Source organism: Canis lupus, chromosome 8 (assembly GCF_048164855.1).
Source record: "Canis lupus baileyi chromosome 8, mCanLup2.hap1, whole genome shotgun sequence".
In the NCBI taxonomy this organism is placed as follows: domain Eukaryota; kingdom Metazoa; phylum Chordata; class Mammalia; order Carnivora; family Canidae; genus Canis; species Canis lupus.
This window is the reverse complement of record NC_132845.1, coordinates 26,667,154-26,684,248: the sequence shown is the minus strand read 5'-3', so window position 1 is coordinate 26,684,248 and position 17,095 is coordinate 26,667,154. Positions and strand designations below refer to the sequence as shown.

General features: G+C 36.4%; 1 protein-coding gene across 1 annotated transcript in view; it reads left to right on the top strand.

Annotated features, from left to right (window-relative positions):
- Nucleotides 1-15,425, top strand: part of PLPPR5 (phospholipid phosphatase related 5) — a 120,814-nt gene extending 105,389 nt beyond the window's left edge. Inside the window, exons 6-7 of the mRNA XM_072834656.1 lie at nucleotides 4,434-4,570; nucleotides 14,687-15,425. Of these exons, the coding sequence (XP_072690757.1) occupies nucleotides 4,434-4,568 (135 nt within the window). The 3' untranslated portion in view covers nucleotides 4,569-4,570; nucleotides 14,687-15,425. The remainder of the gene's footprint in view (nucleotides 1-4,433; nucleotides 4,571-14,686) is intronic.
- The last annotated feature ends 1,670 nt before the right edge of the window (nucleotides 15,426-17,095 follow it).

Here is a 17,095-nt window from a genome sequence, read left to right as displayed (position 1 = left end):
GATATAAAAATCCATGTACAAGTTTTTGTGTACATACATATTTTTCTAAATCTTGGATAAACACCTAGGAATAGGGATTGTGGTTTTATAGTAAATGTATATTTACCTTTACAAAAATATTCCGAAGTATCTGTGTCATGGCTCATGATACTTAATAGGTTTTGAAAGGTTCTGAAATGAATCTTGATGTGACTCATCTAGATTTTTATCAACTGGTACCTTCTGGTGAAAATAGGCAAGTTTTATTTACTTACTTGTTTTAATTTTTTTTTCAAATTTTTATTTAAATTTGAGTTAGTTAACATATAGTGTAATGTTGGTTTCAGGAGTGGAATTTAATGATTCATCACTTGTATATAATACCCAGTGCTCAACAACAACATGTCCTCAAAAAAGGGAAGTTTTTTTTTTTTTCTTTTTTTCTATGATAGTCACACACAGAGAGAGAGAGGGGCAGAGACATAGGCAGATGGAGAAGCAGGCTCCATGTACTGGGAGCCTGACGCGGGATTCGATCCCGGGTCTCCAGGATCGCGCCCTGGGCCAAAGGCAGGCGCCAAACCGCTGCGCCACCCAGGGATCCCAAAAGGGAAGTTTTAAAATGAGTTTTAATCAGCTCCTGGTTGTACAAGAATTTGTCATGCACTTGACCCGTTACCATGTCCTCTGATTCTTCTGTCAAGTAGCACTGAGGTGCTTATATAGCAAATCTAAAGCATTTTAAAAAGTTAAAGAGAAATGAAATAGTAATCCAATTAGGTAGATTAAAATGCCAGTGTAAAACAAGGCCTGGGTACAATTTATGGAAGAGTTACCTTTCTTATTATCATTTGTTATATGTAGTAAAATTTTACTTGTAATTAGATTTATAATATATGAGATATGTAACAAATACCAAATAAGAAGCACTATGGTACATTTCCCAGGATCCATGAGCTTACAGTCTAGTGGGAAGATCAATAATCTTATGAGCAAATATGGGACAGGGTGATGAGAGCTGTGCTAGAGGAGGGCATAGAGGGTGACCCACCTAAACGTAGCAATGCTTGCAGCATCCTCTCAAGGAACAGCCGAAGGACTGTTAGCCAAGTGAGGAGGAGAGAGAAGATAGAGGAATCAGCTTTTTCAAAGATTTTGTTTGGCAGGTGAGATAAGAGCATGGAGGCAAGAGACTTGAGGGTTCCATTAAAGAGTGTTCAGGTGGGATCCAGAATGAGGGTAAAAGAAATTGAATTGAGAAGGGACAAGATGGGCTGGAGCATAGTAACAGATTAGTGGTTGGGAAATTTCAAAAATGGCCAAAGAAACTTTGTAGTATAAAGGAGGTAGGACAGGAGGTAAACTGGGGTTTTACATTTCTAAAATTTTATTTGTTTATTTGAAAGAAAATATGAGTAAGAGAGAGCACACAAGCCAGAGGTGTGGCAGAGGGAGAGGGGGAAGCAGGCTTCTGAGGAGGGAGCCCGACGTGGAACTCAATCCCAGGATGCTGGGATCATGACCTGGGCACAAGGCAGGTGCCTAATGACCTGAATAACTCAGGTGCCCTGGGGCTTTACATTTTCAACGTGGTTGATGGTTGGGAATATAGTTGTGAACATGTGCCACAGGTCATTAGAGTTAGGGAGGTTAAGAAACTAAAGATAAAGAACATGGATACCCGCATCTACTAAGTACGCAAGTCCATTAATATTAATAGACTCACATAGAGCTTCATGTCATTGTGCCGGGAGACACTGAGTTACAGTGAAACCCAGTCTCTGCTGCAGATCCCAACACCTTTCTGCACTTGCTCTAAGCAAGGAATACAAGGTGCAGTTATTCTCAGAAATTTTTGAACACAACAATTTTATTTTCAGTGGGAATCATTCAGGATTATTGCTTTTTAAAGCAGTGCTCTTTTTACCAGAGAAATGGTAGTTTTTTTTTTTTTAAGATTTTATTTATTTATTCATGAGAGAGAAAGAGAGAGGCAGAGACACAGGCATAGGGAGAAGCAGGCTCCTTGCAGGGAGCCTGATGTGGGACTCAATATCAGGACCCCAGGATCACGCCCTGGGCCAAAGGCAGGCACTCAACCGCTGAGCCACCCAGGGATCCCCCAAATGGTAGCAGTTTTAAAGAGAACTTCTTTCATACACCTGACAGTGTGTACATTGCTAACTAATCACTTTACAACACCTTTAGACAGTGATTCTCAGACTGGTGTAAAAGGGAATCATTCCCTTATAGCATTTGTGCAAAAGGCACATTTCTGGGATGCACGCCCAGAGATTCTGATCCAGTAGGCCTGGGTGTGGTTGGGCCTGGGGATCTGTAGTGTATCAGCCACCTCAGGTGATGTGGATATGGAATCAGCTGTGGCCTGGATTCAGCTGGGCCTGCAGATCTTCTGAAACAGTAGTGTTCAATATTGGCTAAGCATTAGAGTCATCTGGAGGGCCTTTAAAACTACCATTGACCAGACCATGCCTCAAACCAATTAAATCCAAGTCTCTGGTGTCATGTCAGTATTTTTTTAAAGCCCCCACATGATTTCCAGCATGCAGCCGAGATTGAGAACCCGTGCTCCTAAACATTCAAGCCTTAAATCCTTGGCTCCTCGGGACTTGGAAATACTTCATAAGATCTATAGCTAATGCTCCAGTAAAAGCCCGGGCTGTCTGTGGTTTAATTAGCTCATCAGTGAAAGCCACCTAGAGACTTCTTCTTCCTCTGGAGAGTAACGATTCTCTCAGAAAGTAGCTTTTAGCCCCTGTCTCCAAATAGTACCAAAAAGAAATTCCAGAATAGAAACAAAGCTCTGAGTGAATGTGAAACTCTGAGCTGAAAAGCGAACCTCGGTAGAGGAAGAAATGGTTCAAAACAATCTTCTTTCCCATGAGAACCCTGGTTTTATCACATTTCAGCGTTTATGTCTTTATATCCCCAACTTCTTAAAACATGAAACTGTTGAGCATCTTTCAATCTGCTTCACAGCCTAAGTTTGAGGTTCTCTAGTAATTTCTTCTCAAGCAGACCTAACATTGTTTCTCTTTTACTGAAAATACCAGCTTCACAACCTACCAGGAGGAAAACTGAATGTGACGAAGGTCCTAGAGCACATGCTCCAAGCATTACTCCTTTCCCTCCTTCTCTGTTGTGCCTATTTTGTCTACCTCCAGGGACACAATGAACAAACAAAGGAAGCAAATAGTAAAATACAGAGGGCCAGTATTTAAGAGTATGGCATTCCTTTACCCTCCCATGATGAAATAAACGTAGGCTGCATCTATACAACATCAGAATTGTTAATTATTATAGGACCATGATTCACTATCCTAAACCTTAGTGCTAGATTTTTTTCAGTATTCAAAATATTTTATATTTTAGGGGAAAATACTGTGTATTTTGTTATACAAGCAGGGTCTTGGGCAGCACTTTGTAATCAAAGATGAATATTTCTGCAGCACAACATAAAATATAAATTACCTCACAGCATAAGTTACCTCACACCATAGAGTATAAATTGTCTCAAAGCAATTCACCACCAAATGAATTTGCACCAATCTTATAAGAAACATTTGGTTTTAAAGTTTGTGTGAGGGATCCCTGGGTGGCGCAGCGGTTTGGCGCCTGCCTTTGGCCCAGGGCGCGATCCTGGAGACCCGGGATCAAATCCCACGTCGGGCTCCCGGTGCATGGAGCCTGCTTCTCCCTCTGCCTGTGTCTCTGCCTCTCTCTCTCTCTCTCTCTCTCTCTGTGACTATCATAAATAAATAAAAATTAAAAAAAAAATAAAGTTTGTGTGGATATTGGAATTGTAGACTGCAACATTGTGAAATTCCAGCCAGCTATAATATATATGTATTTCTTTCTCTTTGTGCTTTTTGTTTCTTTTTTCTTTTATTTTTTCATCTTGTTACCCTGTCTTTATAGAAAATTATATATGTTCGAGTAGAGACAAGGAACTTGGTTCATATAATCTCATTTAATCTTAGCAAGAATCCATTCAAATGGGTATTATTATTTCCATTTCACAGATGAGAAAGTTGGGTCTCTCTGAAGGGTTAACTTGCTTGTGAAAATTTCAGTTGTTGTGAAGCCCACCTTCGACACTTGACATTCCTACCACTTGACCACAGAGTCCACTGTACCACACAGCTTCCTTACCAATAGAGGTGAAGACATAAATCATTGAATTAAAGACATTCTATGCACAGATCTCATTTTATGTTCAGGTTAAAAACCTGAGCTGATTGCTGACAACCTCCTATTAGAACAGAAAAGCTCTTAATGATCATCTTGAAAGAAAGAAACTGGAATAGTATTTAGCCTCAGCATTTGGTCTAATAATAGAACAACATAGAACTTGAAGTAAACTAGTACTTTGTCCAAGTCAATCAGTCCACATTAAATAAGCATTTAAATAATGAATAAAACACATTTTGTAGGTGTCCCGAATCCAACCCATTGAGAATGGTCAAGAAGAAACTTCACAGGGAAGGTCCTTTAAAGACTGTTTTGCAAGGCTCTTCAGCTGGATACTGGGACTAAGCCACTGCGAACATCTTCAATTAAGGCAATAAACGTATGTGCGCTAGAGCGCACTGGCCTTGAAGTTGGGTTGCAAAGCTAAGGCAAATACAGAAAATGTCCTTCTGTGCAGGTTTCTATTATATCCAAAACTCGAGGTACTTGACTATTGTTGTTATTATTTTACCTTCCAAATGTATTTTTTAAAATTTTTTACTTAATGGGAATTTGGCATTCCTCAACTAAATAGCCCGTAATAATAATGGCTTTTTTGTTTTTCCTATCTGAAGTGCTCTTTTTACATTTCCCTCATATTTTCTTAAAGGGAAATGGTGAGTGGCATGTCTTGTCAAGTGACATGTCATCTCCACATTGTCGTAAGTTGATGATAGTTTTGTTTTAAATAACATCTTTTTAAATAAGTGTAATTTCTACAAAGGGAAGTATAGAAGAAATAGTAAAATAGAGATTTTTATGTAGAACTTAGAGCTTCAAAAACTGGCATACTATATAGACTTTAGAATTTACCGAATTTAAGAATCTAAAACTACTTTTCAAAAACAAGTGCTTGTTTTTCCACGGGACCTCTGCACTCAAGGACTGGATTCGGTATTTTGCACTCTGATTTGCTGTGGACTTGAATGAACACTTTCTAATGGATGCAGCACCTTTTAATCTTCAACTTCTTGAGCTCAAACTCTGCCATCTGTACTAGAAACCTCTGTGTGTATAGTGCAAAAAGCAGTAATTGCACTGATCAAAAACCTGACCACTTTCTTCATGTGACTCTGAATTAAACTATTATGCATGAATTTTTAGTTTGCCTACTACATGCTTTCAGTATTATCTACTAATAGGATTTAATATTGCAGATTAAGAATTCAGCCAGATTAAAAGGGGAAACCTCTCGTTACCTGGTTTTGCCTCATAAGAAATGCATTTCTCAAGACAGGTGACCTGAAAATAATAAATGCAATTCTGGCTTTTTCTATCACTGAGAAAAACGCTGACCGGAAGTGAGCACTACCATAACTTCCTTCATAGGAATTATGCCATGTGTATATTTCAAATTATGCATTTACATACGTTGCTAATGTAATTTTTATAAGATAGAATCAGAGTGTTTTAGGGATGGTAGAGACCTTAAATAATTACCCTTGTACTTTCTCTAGATTCCTTCAGGGAAAAATCACCCCTATGTTAAAGAGATTTAATCTTAGTTTTTAAATCTTACTCAGCTAAGTAATCCATCTCCTTCATTCTGTGGTGTGAGTCCATTTGCTCTTAGTGAAATTGATGAACAGATGACCCCCATGCTCTCTGTATACTCCTTTCATGTACTTAAAACCTATTATTAAATTTCCCTTTAATTTTCTCTTCCCTATGTACAGTCACTTTAATGTTTTATTTTCATCTGTTTAATCTCTCTGCTAATGCCAACCTTTAAATGTTAAGCCGCAAGCAGCATCCTTCTAATTCCAGTAAGACAGGAAAAAAATCATCTCAGAAGTTAAAACTTAAATGTGATGTGAAACTAAAAGGGTGCTAATTGGAAAAAGCGGGAGTTGAGATCTAAAAATGTAGTAGGTCTGGAAACTGTAGTCTAACTTGATAATGACTTAGCTTAATGCAAAGGGTAATATTGTTTGGACTCAATGGGCAGTGAAAGGAAAATCCAGTGACCACTGAAACATGATTTTAAAGGCCCAGACTGAACCCAGTATTTCCTAGTTCTCCATAGTACACTTCGAGATACACATCTGATACCATATATCTTAAGTGTCCTTACACCCCTGTTTGGGACCATCTCAATTCCAGCCTATTGTCCTCTGTGTATTATTAGCAACCCTCTTTAGGGTTTAGATCATAATGTACAGATAGCCCTACATCCACCACAATATTCTTTGTCACTCTCTTCAGCTTGCACTTGTCACTTGGCTTTCCTCTGCTTCTGTCCTGCTTTGCACTGATTATTAGTGATTTGTTTCTGATACTTTCTCTGTTTTATTAAGGTCTTTTAATATTTCAGTTCTACCTTCCAAGGTGATGGTCGTCTCCTTCACTTAAGATCATCTTCAGCAAAATTAATGGGCCGTGTAGACACTTGATTACTTGGGCCAGTGACCTTCAGAACACCAACCATTTTCTCTCTTTTGTCTCCTTTCCTTTATTTCTGTTGTCACCTTTTCACTCCTTTCCTACCCACCGTTGCCACTGACCGGTTAATCTTCAATTTATATCTTAACATCTCTCCAGCAATTACTATGTGCTAGGTCCTGTCCAGAGGTACGACACCCCCGCCAGTTTTGTAGTGAAACACTGTGTATCAGATTGTATTTTCTCAGTTCACAGGTTTCAAGTTCCCACAGGGCCACTGGAAATAAAATTATGATGTCCTGTTTGCACAGGTCTGATGGCTTTTATCCAATCACAGTGCATCATAAAGCTCTGACAATCCTTTTTGTCCTAAAGTCATGCTTGTGCTTTTGTAAGAGAAAATCAAGAAGACTTAGAGATGAGTTACTGAGTTCCCCAATGTTTTCATCTTGCATTTTTAAAACGAGAAATTACAGTTTCTTAGGTGTTCTTGGGAGTTAGTCCTACTGTTTTTCTTTAGGCTTAAGTGAGTCAGACCTGGAAAATAATGCTGTAAGCACTAGTCAGTGATATTCTTCTAATTATGGTTTAATATGCCTAAATTTGGTGCAAATGAGTTTTAATTTCTTCACACACATTTTGTGAGTGTTTTAACTAGTTAAGATGCTTTAACTTGAAACGTTCTACATATACATGGAAGAAATTTCATGGCATGCATTCATTACATGAAATTCTGTTTATGATGTCCTTGACTTAAGAAGAGTCAATACGGAAAACTACTACAAAAAACACTTCAAGCAGGTAATATGATGGTAAAATCCTTTTGTAATGCTGCTCTTATTGGTTGGGGCTGTCAAGTTTATTACATCTTGATGTAACCCTATATGTAACATGATTATGTCATATCAATTTTCCACTGCAATATTTCAGAAGCCATGATCTGGCCCTCTGCATATCTGAATCCATTTAAATAGTAGCCCTTCCACAGGGTGTTTTTGGTGCATAGCTCTGTTGCTTTAAAGGAGAGGGAGGAAGAAGAGGAGAAGAAAGCCCTGCAAGGAATTCTATAATTGAAGGAAACAACAGAAATTGCAGTCTACAGTCTTTGATTCATTAATTCAAGACTGAAATGTTTGGAGTGACACTGCCACAATGACAACAGGTTGCTCCTGACTTTGCTCCCCACTGCCCACAAGAAGAATCACCAAGAGCTGTTTAAGAACAAGACATCACTGAGAGAATCCTAGACCACAGGAGCCTTCAGCTCCTCCAGTGAGCAAAGAGAATCCCAAAGGGGAACCAGCTCCTCCCAACCCCAGAACTGTGGGTTGCTTTGTAGGAATCCCTATTCTGATCTCACACCATGGGAATTGCTGGGAAATCTGCGGGCTCAGCTATGGGGAATCTGCATTTGATAGAGAAGCAGCGAGGGGCTTGCAACAACCAGCCCACGGATCTGGGCAAACCAAATTCATACCTGCAATGCCCAAGTAGTAATCCCAACCAGCAGTTTGAGTAATCTCCAGGACCAAACTGAGGGTGCACTCTGACTAGGGGGATCAGTGGGGTGTGGATCTGCCCAATCCAGATCCTTAAATGAGGACTTCTGCCGGCCTGCAAGCCTGGTTTCCCCACACCCAGGTGAGGAGCAAAGTGTCTTCCAGCCCCTTTGGTCCAGAAGGGCTGGCGACAACTTCTGTAAGCAGTGTGGCCCAGCGATACCTGAGAGACAGGGAGGCAGAGCAGAGAGAAAGCCAGGACTGGGCATGGAGCATTCCTGTGCTTCTGCCCAGGCAAGGACGCAGCAACATAACCTCACCTGCTGTGGAGAGCGTCCTTTGTTCCCATCTAACCAGAAGGACTAGAGACAACAGAAGCTATCCAGCCCAGTAGCATTAGACAGACAAGAGGCAGACAGGCAGAGCTGACAGTATGTAGAACAAAGCCTTTGGCATGTTAGGTCAGGGAACTTGGGGTATAGGTCAGCTGGAGTTAAGGTAAGAAATAGAGCTTTACCAACTTTAGAGCTACTTCTCCTGCTGTGTCCAGGCAGGGAACCGAATTCATACCACACTCATCACTGAATACAGCCTTCAGCCTGTCCAACAAGGGAATGAGAGCAAGCTCCACCTGCCCAAGGACTTTACTAGCAGACACAACCAGAAGCCCAAACTGAACTGACTGGTGAGGAACTATTCTCTGCCAAAACAAACCTGTAAAATCTGGAAGAGGAGTCTAATTATTGAAATGCACAGATACCAATCTACGGAATCAAGGATCACAAAAAAATCAGGTAAATATGGTACCACCAAAGGAAACTAATAAAGTTCCCAAAATATCTCTAAATAAATAGAGATCTATGAACTGTCAAAGAATTCAGAATAACCCTCTTTAGGATGTTTAGTGAACTACACATTAAAATTAAATAAATAAATAAATAAATAAATAAATAAATAAATAAATAAATAAATAAAATTAAATATAGTCATAGATTCTGCCATATGGTAACAATGGTACCTAATTCACTTAAAACTCTAGTTTAAAAGTTAAAAAAAGAACATAGTAAAAATAACCTTAACTACAATAATCTGTTATTTCACAACATAAAACATATAACTTGTAATAGCACTAACCTAAAACGTGAAGGAGAGGAAAAATAAAAGTATAAAGTTTATAAATTCTCCACAAGTTAACTTATTATCAGTTTAAAATAAGTTATAAGTTTAAGATATTTTGTATGTGCCTCAAGGTACCCACAAGGGAAAATTCTGTGGAAATTAACACAAAGGAACACAATAAAGAAGTTAAAGCATTCTGGTACCAAAAAAACATCAAAACACAAAAATGACAGCACGATAAAAACAAGGAACAATGGATTTATTTTTTTAAAATGGCAATAGTACATTTTTACCTATCAACAATTACTTTAAATATAAATGAGCTATGTTTTACAATTTAAAGACATAGAATGGCTGAGTGGATTTTTTTAAAAAAAGATCGAACTATATGCTGCCTGTAAGAGATTCACTGTAGCCTTGAAGACACTCAGAGATTGAGAATGACAGGATGGGAAAAGACATTTCAAATAAATGGCAATTAAAAAAGAGCAGAGATGGCTCTGCTTATATCAGACAAAATAGACTTTAAGCTAAAAATGGTAAATAAAAAAGTCATTATATAATAATAAAGGGGTCAATATATCAATAAAATATACCAGTTGTAAGCATTATACACCCAACATTGGAGCACCCAAATATATAAAGCAAAAACTAATAGAGCTAAAAGTAGAAATAAACAGTAATACAGTAATAGTTGGGGACTTTAATACCTCACTCTCAACAATGGTCTTCCAGACAGAGACTCAGTAAGGAAATAGCAGATTTGAATACTATAGACCAAGTGGATCTAACAGATATATACAGATATCCAACAATAGTAGAATATACATTCTTATCAAGCACACATGGGACATTTTTCTAAGACAGACCGTATGTTTGGCTATAAAACAAGTCTTAGCAAATTCAAGATTGAAGTCATGCCAAGGACCTTCTCTGTCCACAATGGGATGTAACCAGAACTCAATAACAGGAAAAAAAACTGGAATTAATGAATACGTGGAAATTAAACAGCACTTTCCAGAACAACCAATAGATCAAAGAAAAAGTTAAAGGAGAAGTAAAGTTTCTTGGGATGAAAGAAAGTGGAAATGCAACATACCAGAACTTGTGGAATGCAGCAAAAGTAGTTCTAAGAGGGAAGTTTACAGCAATAAATGCCTATATTAAGAGAAAGAAAAATCCCAAGTAATCTAACTCACTTTAACGAATGAGAAAAAGAAGAATGAATTGAGCCCAAAGCTATAGAAGCTAGGAGACAATAAAGATTAGAATAGAAATAAATTAAACAAAGAACAGAAAAAAAAAACAATAGAAAATATTAGCCAAATTAAGGATTGGTTCTTTGAAAAGGTAAACAAAATTGACAACCCTTATCTAAACTAACCAAGAAAAAAAGACAAAGGACTCAAATCAAAATTATAAATGAAGAAGAAGATACAGTAGATACTATGGAAACTTAAAGGATCATAAGAACTACTGTGAACAACTATACACCAACTTACTAAGACAGAATCAGGGAGAAATAGAAAATCCGAAAAAACTAATATTAGTAAGGAGATTGAATCCGTAATCAAAAATCTCCCAATGGTGAAAAGCCCAGGACCAGATGGTTTCACTGGTGAATTTTACCAAACATTTAAAGAATTAATAGCAATCCTCAAATTCTTCCAAAACATCAAAGGAAACATTCTAAAACTCATCTTAATAGGTGAACATATCCTAATACTAAAATCAGAAAAAGATTTACTAGAAAAGAAAACCAAAGGCCAATATCCCTGATGTCTATACATGTTAAAATTCCCAATACGACACAGGCCTAACTCATTTTATTGTGCTTCTCTTTATTGCAGTGCACAGATACTGTGATTTTTTTTACAAATTAAAGGTTTATGGCAACTTTGTTTCGGGCAAGTCCATCAGTGTTGTTTTTCCAATGAAATTTGCTCACTTAATGTCGCTGTCTCACATTTTGATAATCCTCACAATATTCCAAACGTTTTCATTATGATTATATTTGTTACGGTGATCTGCGGTCAGTGATTATGACTTACTGAAAACTCAGCTAATGGCTAGCATTTTTTGGCAATAAAGTATTTCTTAATTAAGGTATGTTCATTGTTTTTTTAGACATAATGCTATTGCACACTGAATACACTACGGTATAGAATAAATACAACTTTTATATATATTGGGAAACCAAAAACATCATTTGACTCACTTTATTGTGATACTTATTTTGTTGTGGTTGTCTAAAACCAAACCTTCAATATCTTCAAGGTATACTTGTACTAACAAACTGAATTCAGCAGTGCATTAAAAGAATCATTCATTATAAACAAGTGCCATTTATCCCTGGGATGCAAGAATGGTTCAACATATGTGAATCAATCAGTATGATACCACATGTTAATAGAATGAAAGAAAAGAATCACATGATCATTTTAATAGAGAAAAACATTTGACAAAATTCAACATCCATTCACAATAAAACTCTTAACACATGAGGCATAAAAGGAATGTTTCTCAACATAATAAAGGCCACATATACCTAGCCTACAGCTAACATCATACTCAGTGATGAAAAGTTGAACACTTTTTCTCTAAGATTAGGAGCAAGACAAGGATGCCCACTCTCACCACTCCCATTACATAGTCCTGGAAGTCCTAGCTAGAGGAGTTAGGCCAAAAAAAAAAAAAAAGTATCAGAATTAGAAAGGAAGAAGTAGTAAAATTAAAATTTATTTACAGATGACACGATTTTATAAGAGAAAAATCCTAAAGACTCAACCAAAAGCAGATCTAAATAATGAGTTTAGTAAAGTTGCAGAATACAAAATTAACATACAAAAATCAGTAGCATTTCTATTCACTGACAATTTTTTAAAAAATAAATCAATTCCATTTACAATAGCATCAAAAACAATAAAATACTTAGGAATAAATTTAAGGAGGTGAAAGATCTGTACTCTGAAAACTCTGAGACACTGATGAAAGAAATCAAAGAAGACACAAATAAGTGGGTATCTCATGTTCATGGATTGGAAGAATTAATATTGTTGAAATGTGAATACTACCTTACCAAAAGCCATCGGTGGTTTCAATGCAACCCCTATCAAGATTCCAATGGCACTTTATACAGATTTAGAAAAAAAAAAACACTCCTAAAGTTATATGGAATCACAAAGACCCCAAATAGCTAAAGAAATTCTGAGAAAGAAGAAAAAAGGCATCACAGTTCCTGATACTATACTATAACACAATAGTTATTAATATAATCAAAACAGTATAGTACTGGCATAAAAGAGACAAATAGGCCAATGGTATAGAATCGAGAGCTAAGAAATAAACACAACCATATATATAGTCAACTAATATTTGATAAGGGAACCAAGAACACTCAGTGGAGAAAAGGTAGGTGTTTTTTTTTTTTTTTAGTAAATGATGCTGTTATAATCTAATATTTGCACGTAGAAGAATGAAACTGGACCTAGGGATCCCTGGGTGACTCAGCAGTTTAGCACCTGCCTTTGACCCAGGGCATGATCCTGGAGTCCCAGGATCGGGTCCTGCATTGGGCTCCCTGCATGGAGCCTGCTTCTGTCTCTGCCTCTCTCTCTCTCTCTGCGTCTCTCATGAATAAATAAATAAAATCTTTTAAAAAAAATAAATAAATACACATCTAAGAGAAAATAAAAAACATTTTTAAAAAACTGGACTTATATTTATACCACTTAGAAAAATTAACTCAAGAGGGATTAAATACTTGAATGTAAGGCCTGAAGCCATGAAAATCCTAGAAGACATAGGAATAAAGTTCCTTGAGGAGTCTTGGCAATTATCTTTCGGATAGGACACCTAAAGTATAAGCAGCAAAATCAAAAATAAATAAGTGGGACTACATCAAACTAAAAAGTTTCTGCACAGCAAAAGAAACCATTAACAAAGTTAAAAAGCCTATGGAATGGGAAAAATATTTTCAAACCATATATATGAGAAGAGGTTAATATATATAATATATATATATATATATATATATATTATATGCAAAGGACATGAATAGACATTTCTCCAAAGAAGATATATGAAAAGCCAACAAGCATATGAAAAGATGCTCAACATCCCTAGCCATTAGGGAGATGCAAATCAAAACCACAATGAGATATCACCTCATGTCTTTTGGAATGACCATCATCAAGAAGACAAGAGATAGCAGATGCTGGCTTGCATGTGGAGAAAAGGGACCCCTTGTGCACCACCAGTAGAATTGTAAATTGTTGCAGCCATGTCACATGACCCACCAATTCAACTTTTGGGAATATAGCCAAAAGAAAAACATTAACTCAAAAAGACGTCTGTACTTCATGTTGATAACAACACTATTTACAATAGCCAAGACCTGGAAACAACCTAAGTGCCCATTGATGGAGAGATGTATAGAGAAGCTGTGGTGTGTATACACACACACACATACACAGAGGAATATTATTTAGCCATAAAAATGAAGAAATCCTACCATTTGTGACAACAGGGATGGACCTTGAAGGCATATGCTAAATGAAATCAGTCAGATAGAGAAAGACAAATACTGTATGATCTCACTTATATGTAGATCCTAAAAAAACAAAAACAAAAAACTTAAATTCATACACAGAAAAAAAAGAAGAAAAAAGAAGAGATTTGTCTGTCCAAGGTGAAGAGTGTGGGAAGTGGGAATTGGAGGAAGATGGTAAAAAAATAAAAACTTCCAGTACTAGGGATGTAATGTACAACATGATGACTATACCTAATACTACTGTATGACATCTAGGAAAGTTCATGAGAGAGTAAACCCCAAGAGTTCTTAGCATAAGGGAATTTTTTTCCTTTTTTTTTTTCTTTCTTTTAGTTGTATCTATATGAGAAGATAGATGTTAACTAAACCTATTGGGGCAATCATTTCATATCATGTAAATCAAACCATCACGCTGTATGCCTTAAACTTACACAGTGATTTATGTCCATTATTTCTAAATAAAACTGGAAAACAAATGAAGTGTTTAAGCAGATCTTTGTCAACCAGCAAATGCCTTTCAGTCTGAGCATTTCACCAACTCATTGTATGCCAACTGCCTCACTGGGAGCAATTAATGTGAACCTCCAACCCTCAGCATTAAAATTCCATTACCAGTAAGCAGAATATTAGTGTCTGGAATTACCATTTTCTCATCTCCACATTTCAGTGTTAATTGTGACCACGATTCCTTAATCTATTGGGTGAATTAAGAATATTGAATAAAATCTAGAATTAGCCATTAAATGTATGTAATAATACATAGAACTTAAATGCATGTTTCTGCAACTTAAACGTAGATGGGCTACGGATTATATTAAGCTAATGGTCATTTGTAAAGCACTAAATATCTTTCAAAGCCAATTTTCCCAGGACTCTGACATTGTAATTCCTTTCTCTTTTCCAGAACCATATCACCGCCTTTGCAGAAGTCACATGATATTGAAGAAGATGGTCTGTCACTACATTGGACATCATCCCTTTTCACCATCCACTCATAACACCCAAAGTTTGTTTGATTACAAAAGAAATTTATAAAGTTGTCTAATAATTTTTATAATTTTAAAACCAGTGTCCACTTATCTGTTTCCCCCACTAGACTGTGAGCTCCTCAAGGGCAGGACTGTGTCTTTCTTCTCTGTATCCCCAGCACCTACAACAAAACTTGCACAAAGTAGGTGTTAAATAAAATGTGATGACCCAATGAAAAAAATTAGTTCTTAAATAAAACACATTAGTTTCTCGCAGAATCACTGATACTGTGTGAAAAGAAACCTTAACACAAGTCATCTTGTATAAGAAATTCCCTCCATTTCAGTCTAGTTAAGCTTTTTAGTTGCTCATATATCTATTTAGCAGTATACCACATTTCATTTGAAGTGGACTTTGAAAGTCATGGGGGTTTTATGTTATTTTTCAGCATGACATTATTTCCATTCTAACAGACTTCAGTGTGTGAAATTACTTTACTTTTAGAAAGTATGGTCTATACTAAAATAATGTTTGCACATAATAATATGCTATATTTCACTTAAAATACCATTCATACTATACATTCTAAGACTGGTGCTTCTGCTTTTGAAGGGGAAAATGCCAATTTTTACTGTAATAAGTAATGTATCATAATTAAAAATTATTTATTTGGACTTTTGTTCCTGACAACTGTGGTTTAATTGTTGACTTGTAGCTTTTGAATGTAGGCTGTGTGTAGGATATTTTAAGTGACAAAATCTAGCAGTGGTTCCTATGTATTGAGCAATTTTCCACTGAATAAGTGTCTTAAGAAGGGTGAAAGTCTCCATTCTTAGGGTTTTTGCTAGTCAGAATTCCACATAATTTAAACAGGAAAGAACCACACTCTGACACATAAATTAAAATCTGTAAATGCCAGAAATGTGGTTAACACATTTTACTTCGCATTTGTATAGTACTTTATGGTTTACAAAGGACATTTTTATTTATAATTTTACTTAATCCATATAGTAACCCTGTGTAATAATTGAAAATGACTTTAGTTTATAAATGCTAAAAATAAAGCCAAGGCAAGGTGGATAATATGCCTAATTCCAAACAACTAGCGGGAGACACTTAAAATTTAAATTCAGGTTTTCTGACCCCGAACTTGTATTCTTTTCGAATACACCACAGCTGTTGTATCATTTTGGAAACATCAAAACCTTTCAGAGGTCAGTAGAGTCCTGGACAACTGCCTATGTTTTTTAAAAATGAAGAAATATCAAAATAATGTTATAAGACCTATGCTGTATTCTAAATATTTATGTTTTTAAGAATGAACGCTATACAAATATGCAATTATATGGTAACTTATTTTTAATTTTCTTTAAAAATAATGTCAAGAGTCTAGATGTGAGATCTTTTGTAAAGTTGAAACCCAAATCAGGTGTCTGTCCTGCAACCCTCACCCCTGTGCTCTACACCCCACCTCTCAGTAGAGGCCCCAAAAGACGTACCTCACTGAGCAAATGAAATTAAGGATGAAATCATGTGAACATAAGGAAGATGAACCAGGCTACGATTACACCATTAAATGTACTCCTCTACCATAACCTCTCAATCTTTAAAGCCACCCTGAGTAGCTTTGTCTTATATGAGCAGTAGTTAATTGACTGAAATGATTCTTCCTCACCTTGACAGTATTAAAAAAAAACATTTTCTCTGTAATTTCAACAGAAATCAGCAAATAAATATAACCAAAGACTTGTCTTTTATTCCCCAAATAGATTTTACTTGCTCTTTTCCACCAATATGGGACTTAAAACACTTTTTATAGGGTCAAAATCAGAAAATCCATATTTCTACCAAATTCAGACTTCTATATAGCAATTCAGCATGGTTGGAAATTTAAAATATAAAAAAAAAGTTAGAATGCCTTGATCCACTTTAATGACTTTTTAAAGGCAATAACAGTAATGGGGAATTCACTTACAGGGAATGGAAGTGAAAAAGGATGATTGTAATGTCTTCAGAGGCAGGATTACCAGTAAGACTTCTGGAGTCAAATTAGTTCTATAGGTTCCAGAATCAGTTTTCCAAGGAGCCAGTTTGGATTGTTTTTCCTGTGGGAAGCCTTAGCTATATATTCATGTGTAAATGTTGTGTCTTTGCACCTTGCTAAACCAGGTCCGAATACAGGAGTTATAAATTCCTCAGAAACCCAGATTTCATCCAGGATCTGAATAAGATCATCTCACATATTAAATGTTATGGGCTTAAGATTGTGCATTGAATGATCCTGCCATGAGGAAAATTTAGAAGAATAAAAAGATACACATGCATAAAGGCAAAAAGCCAGCAC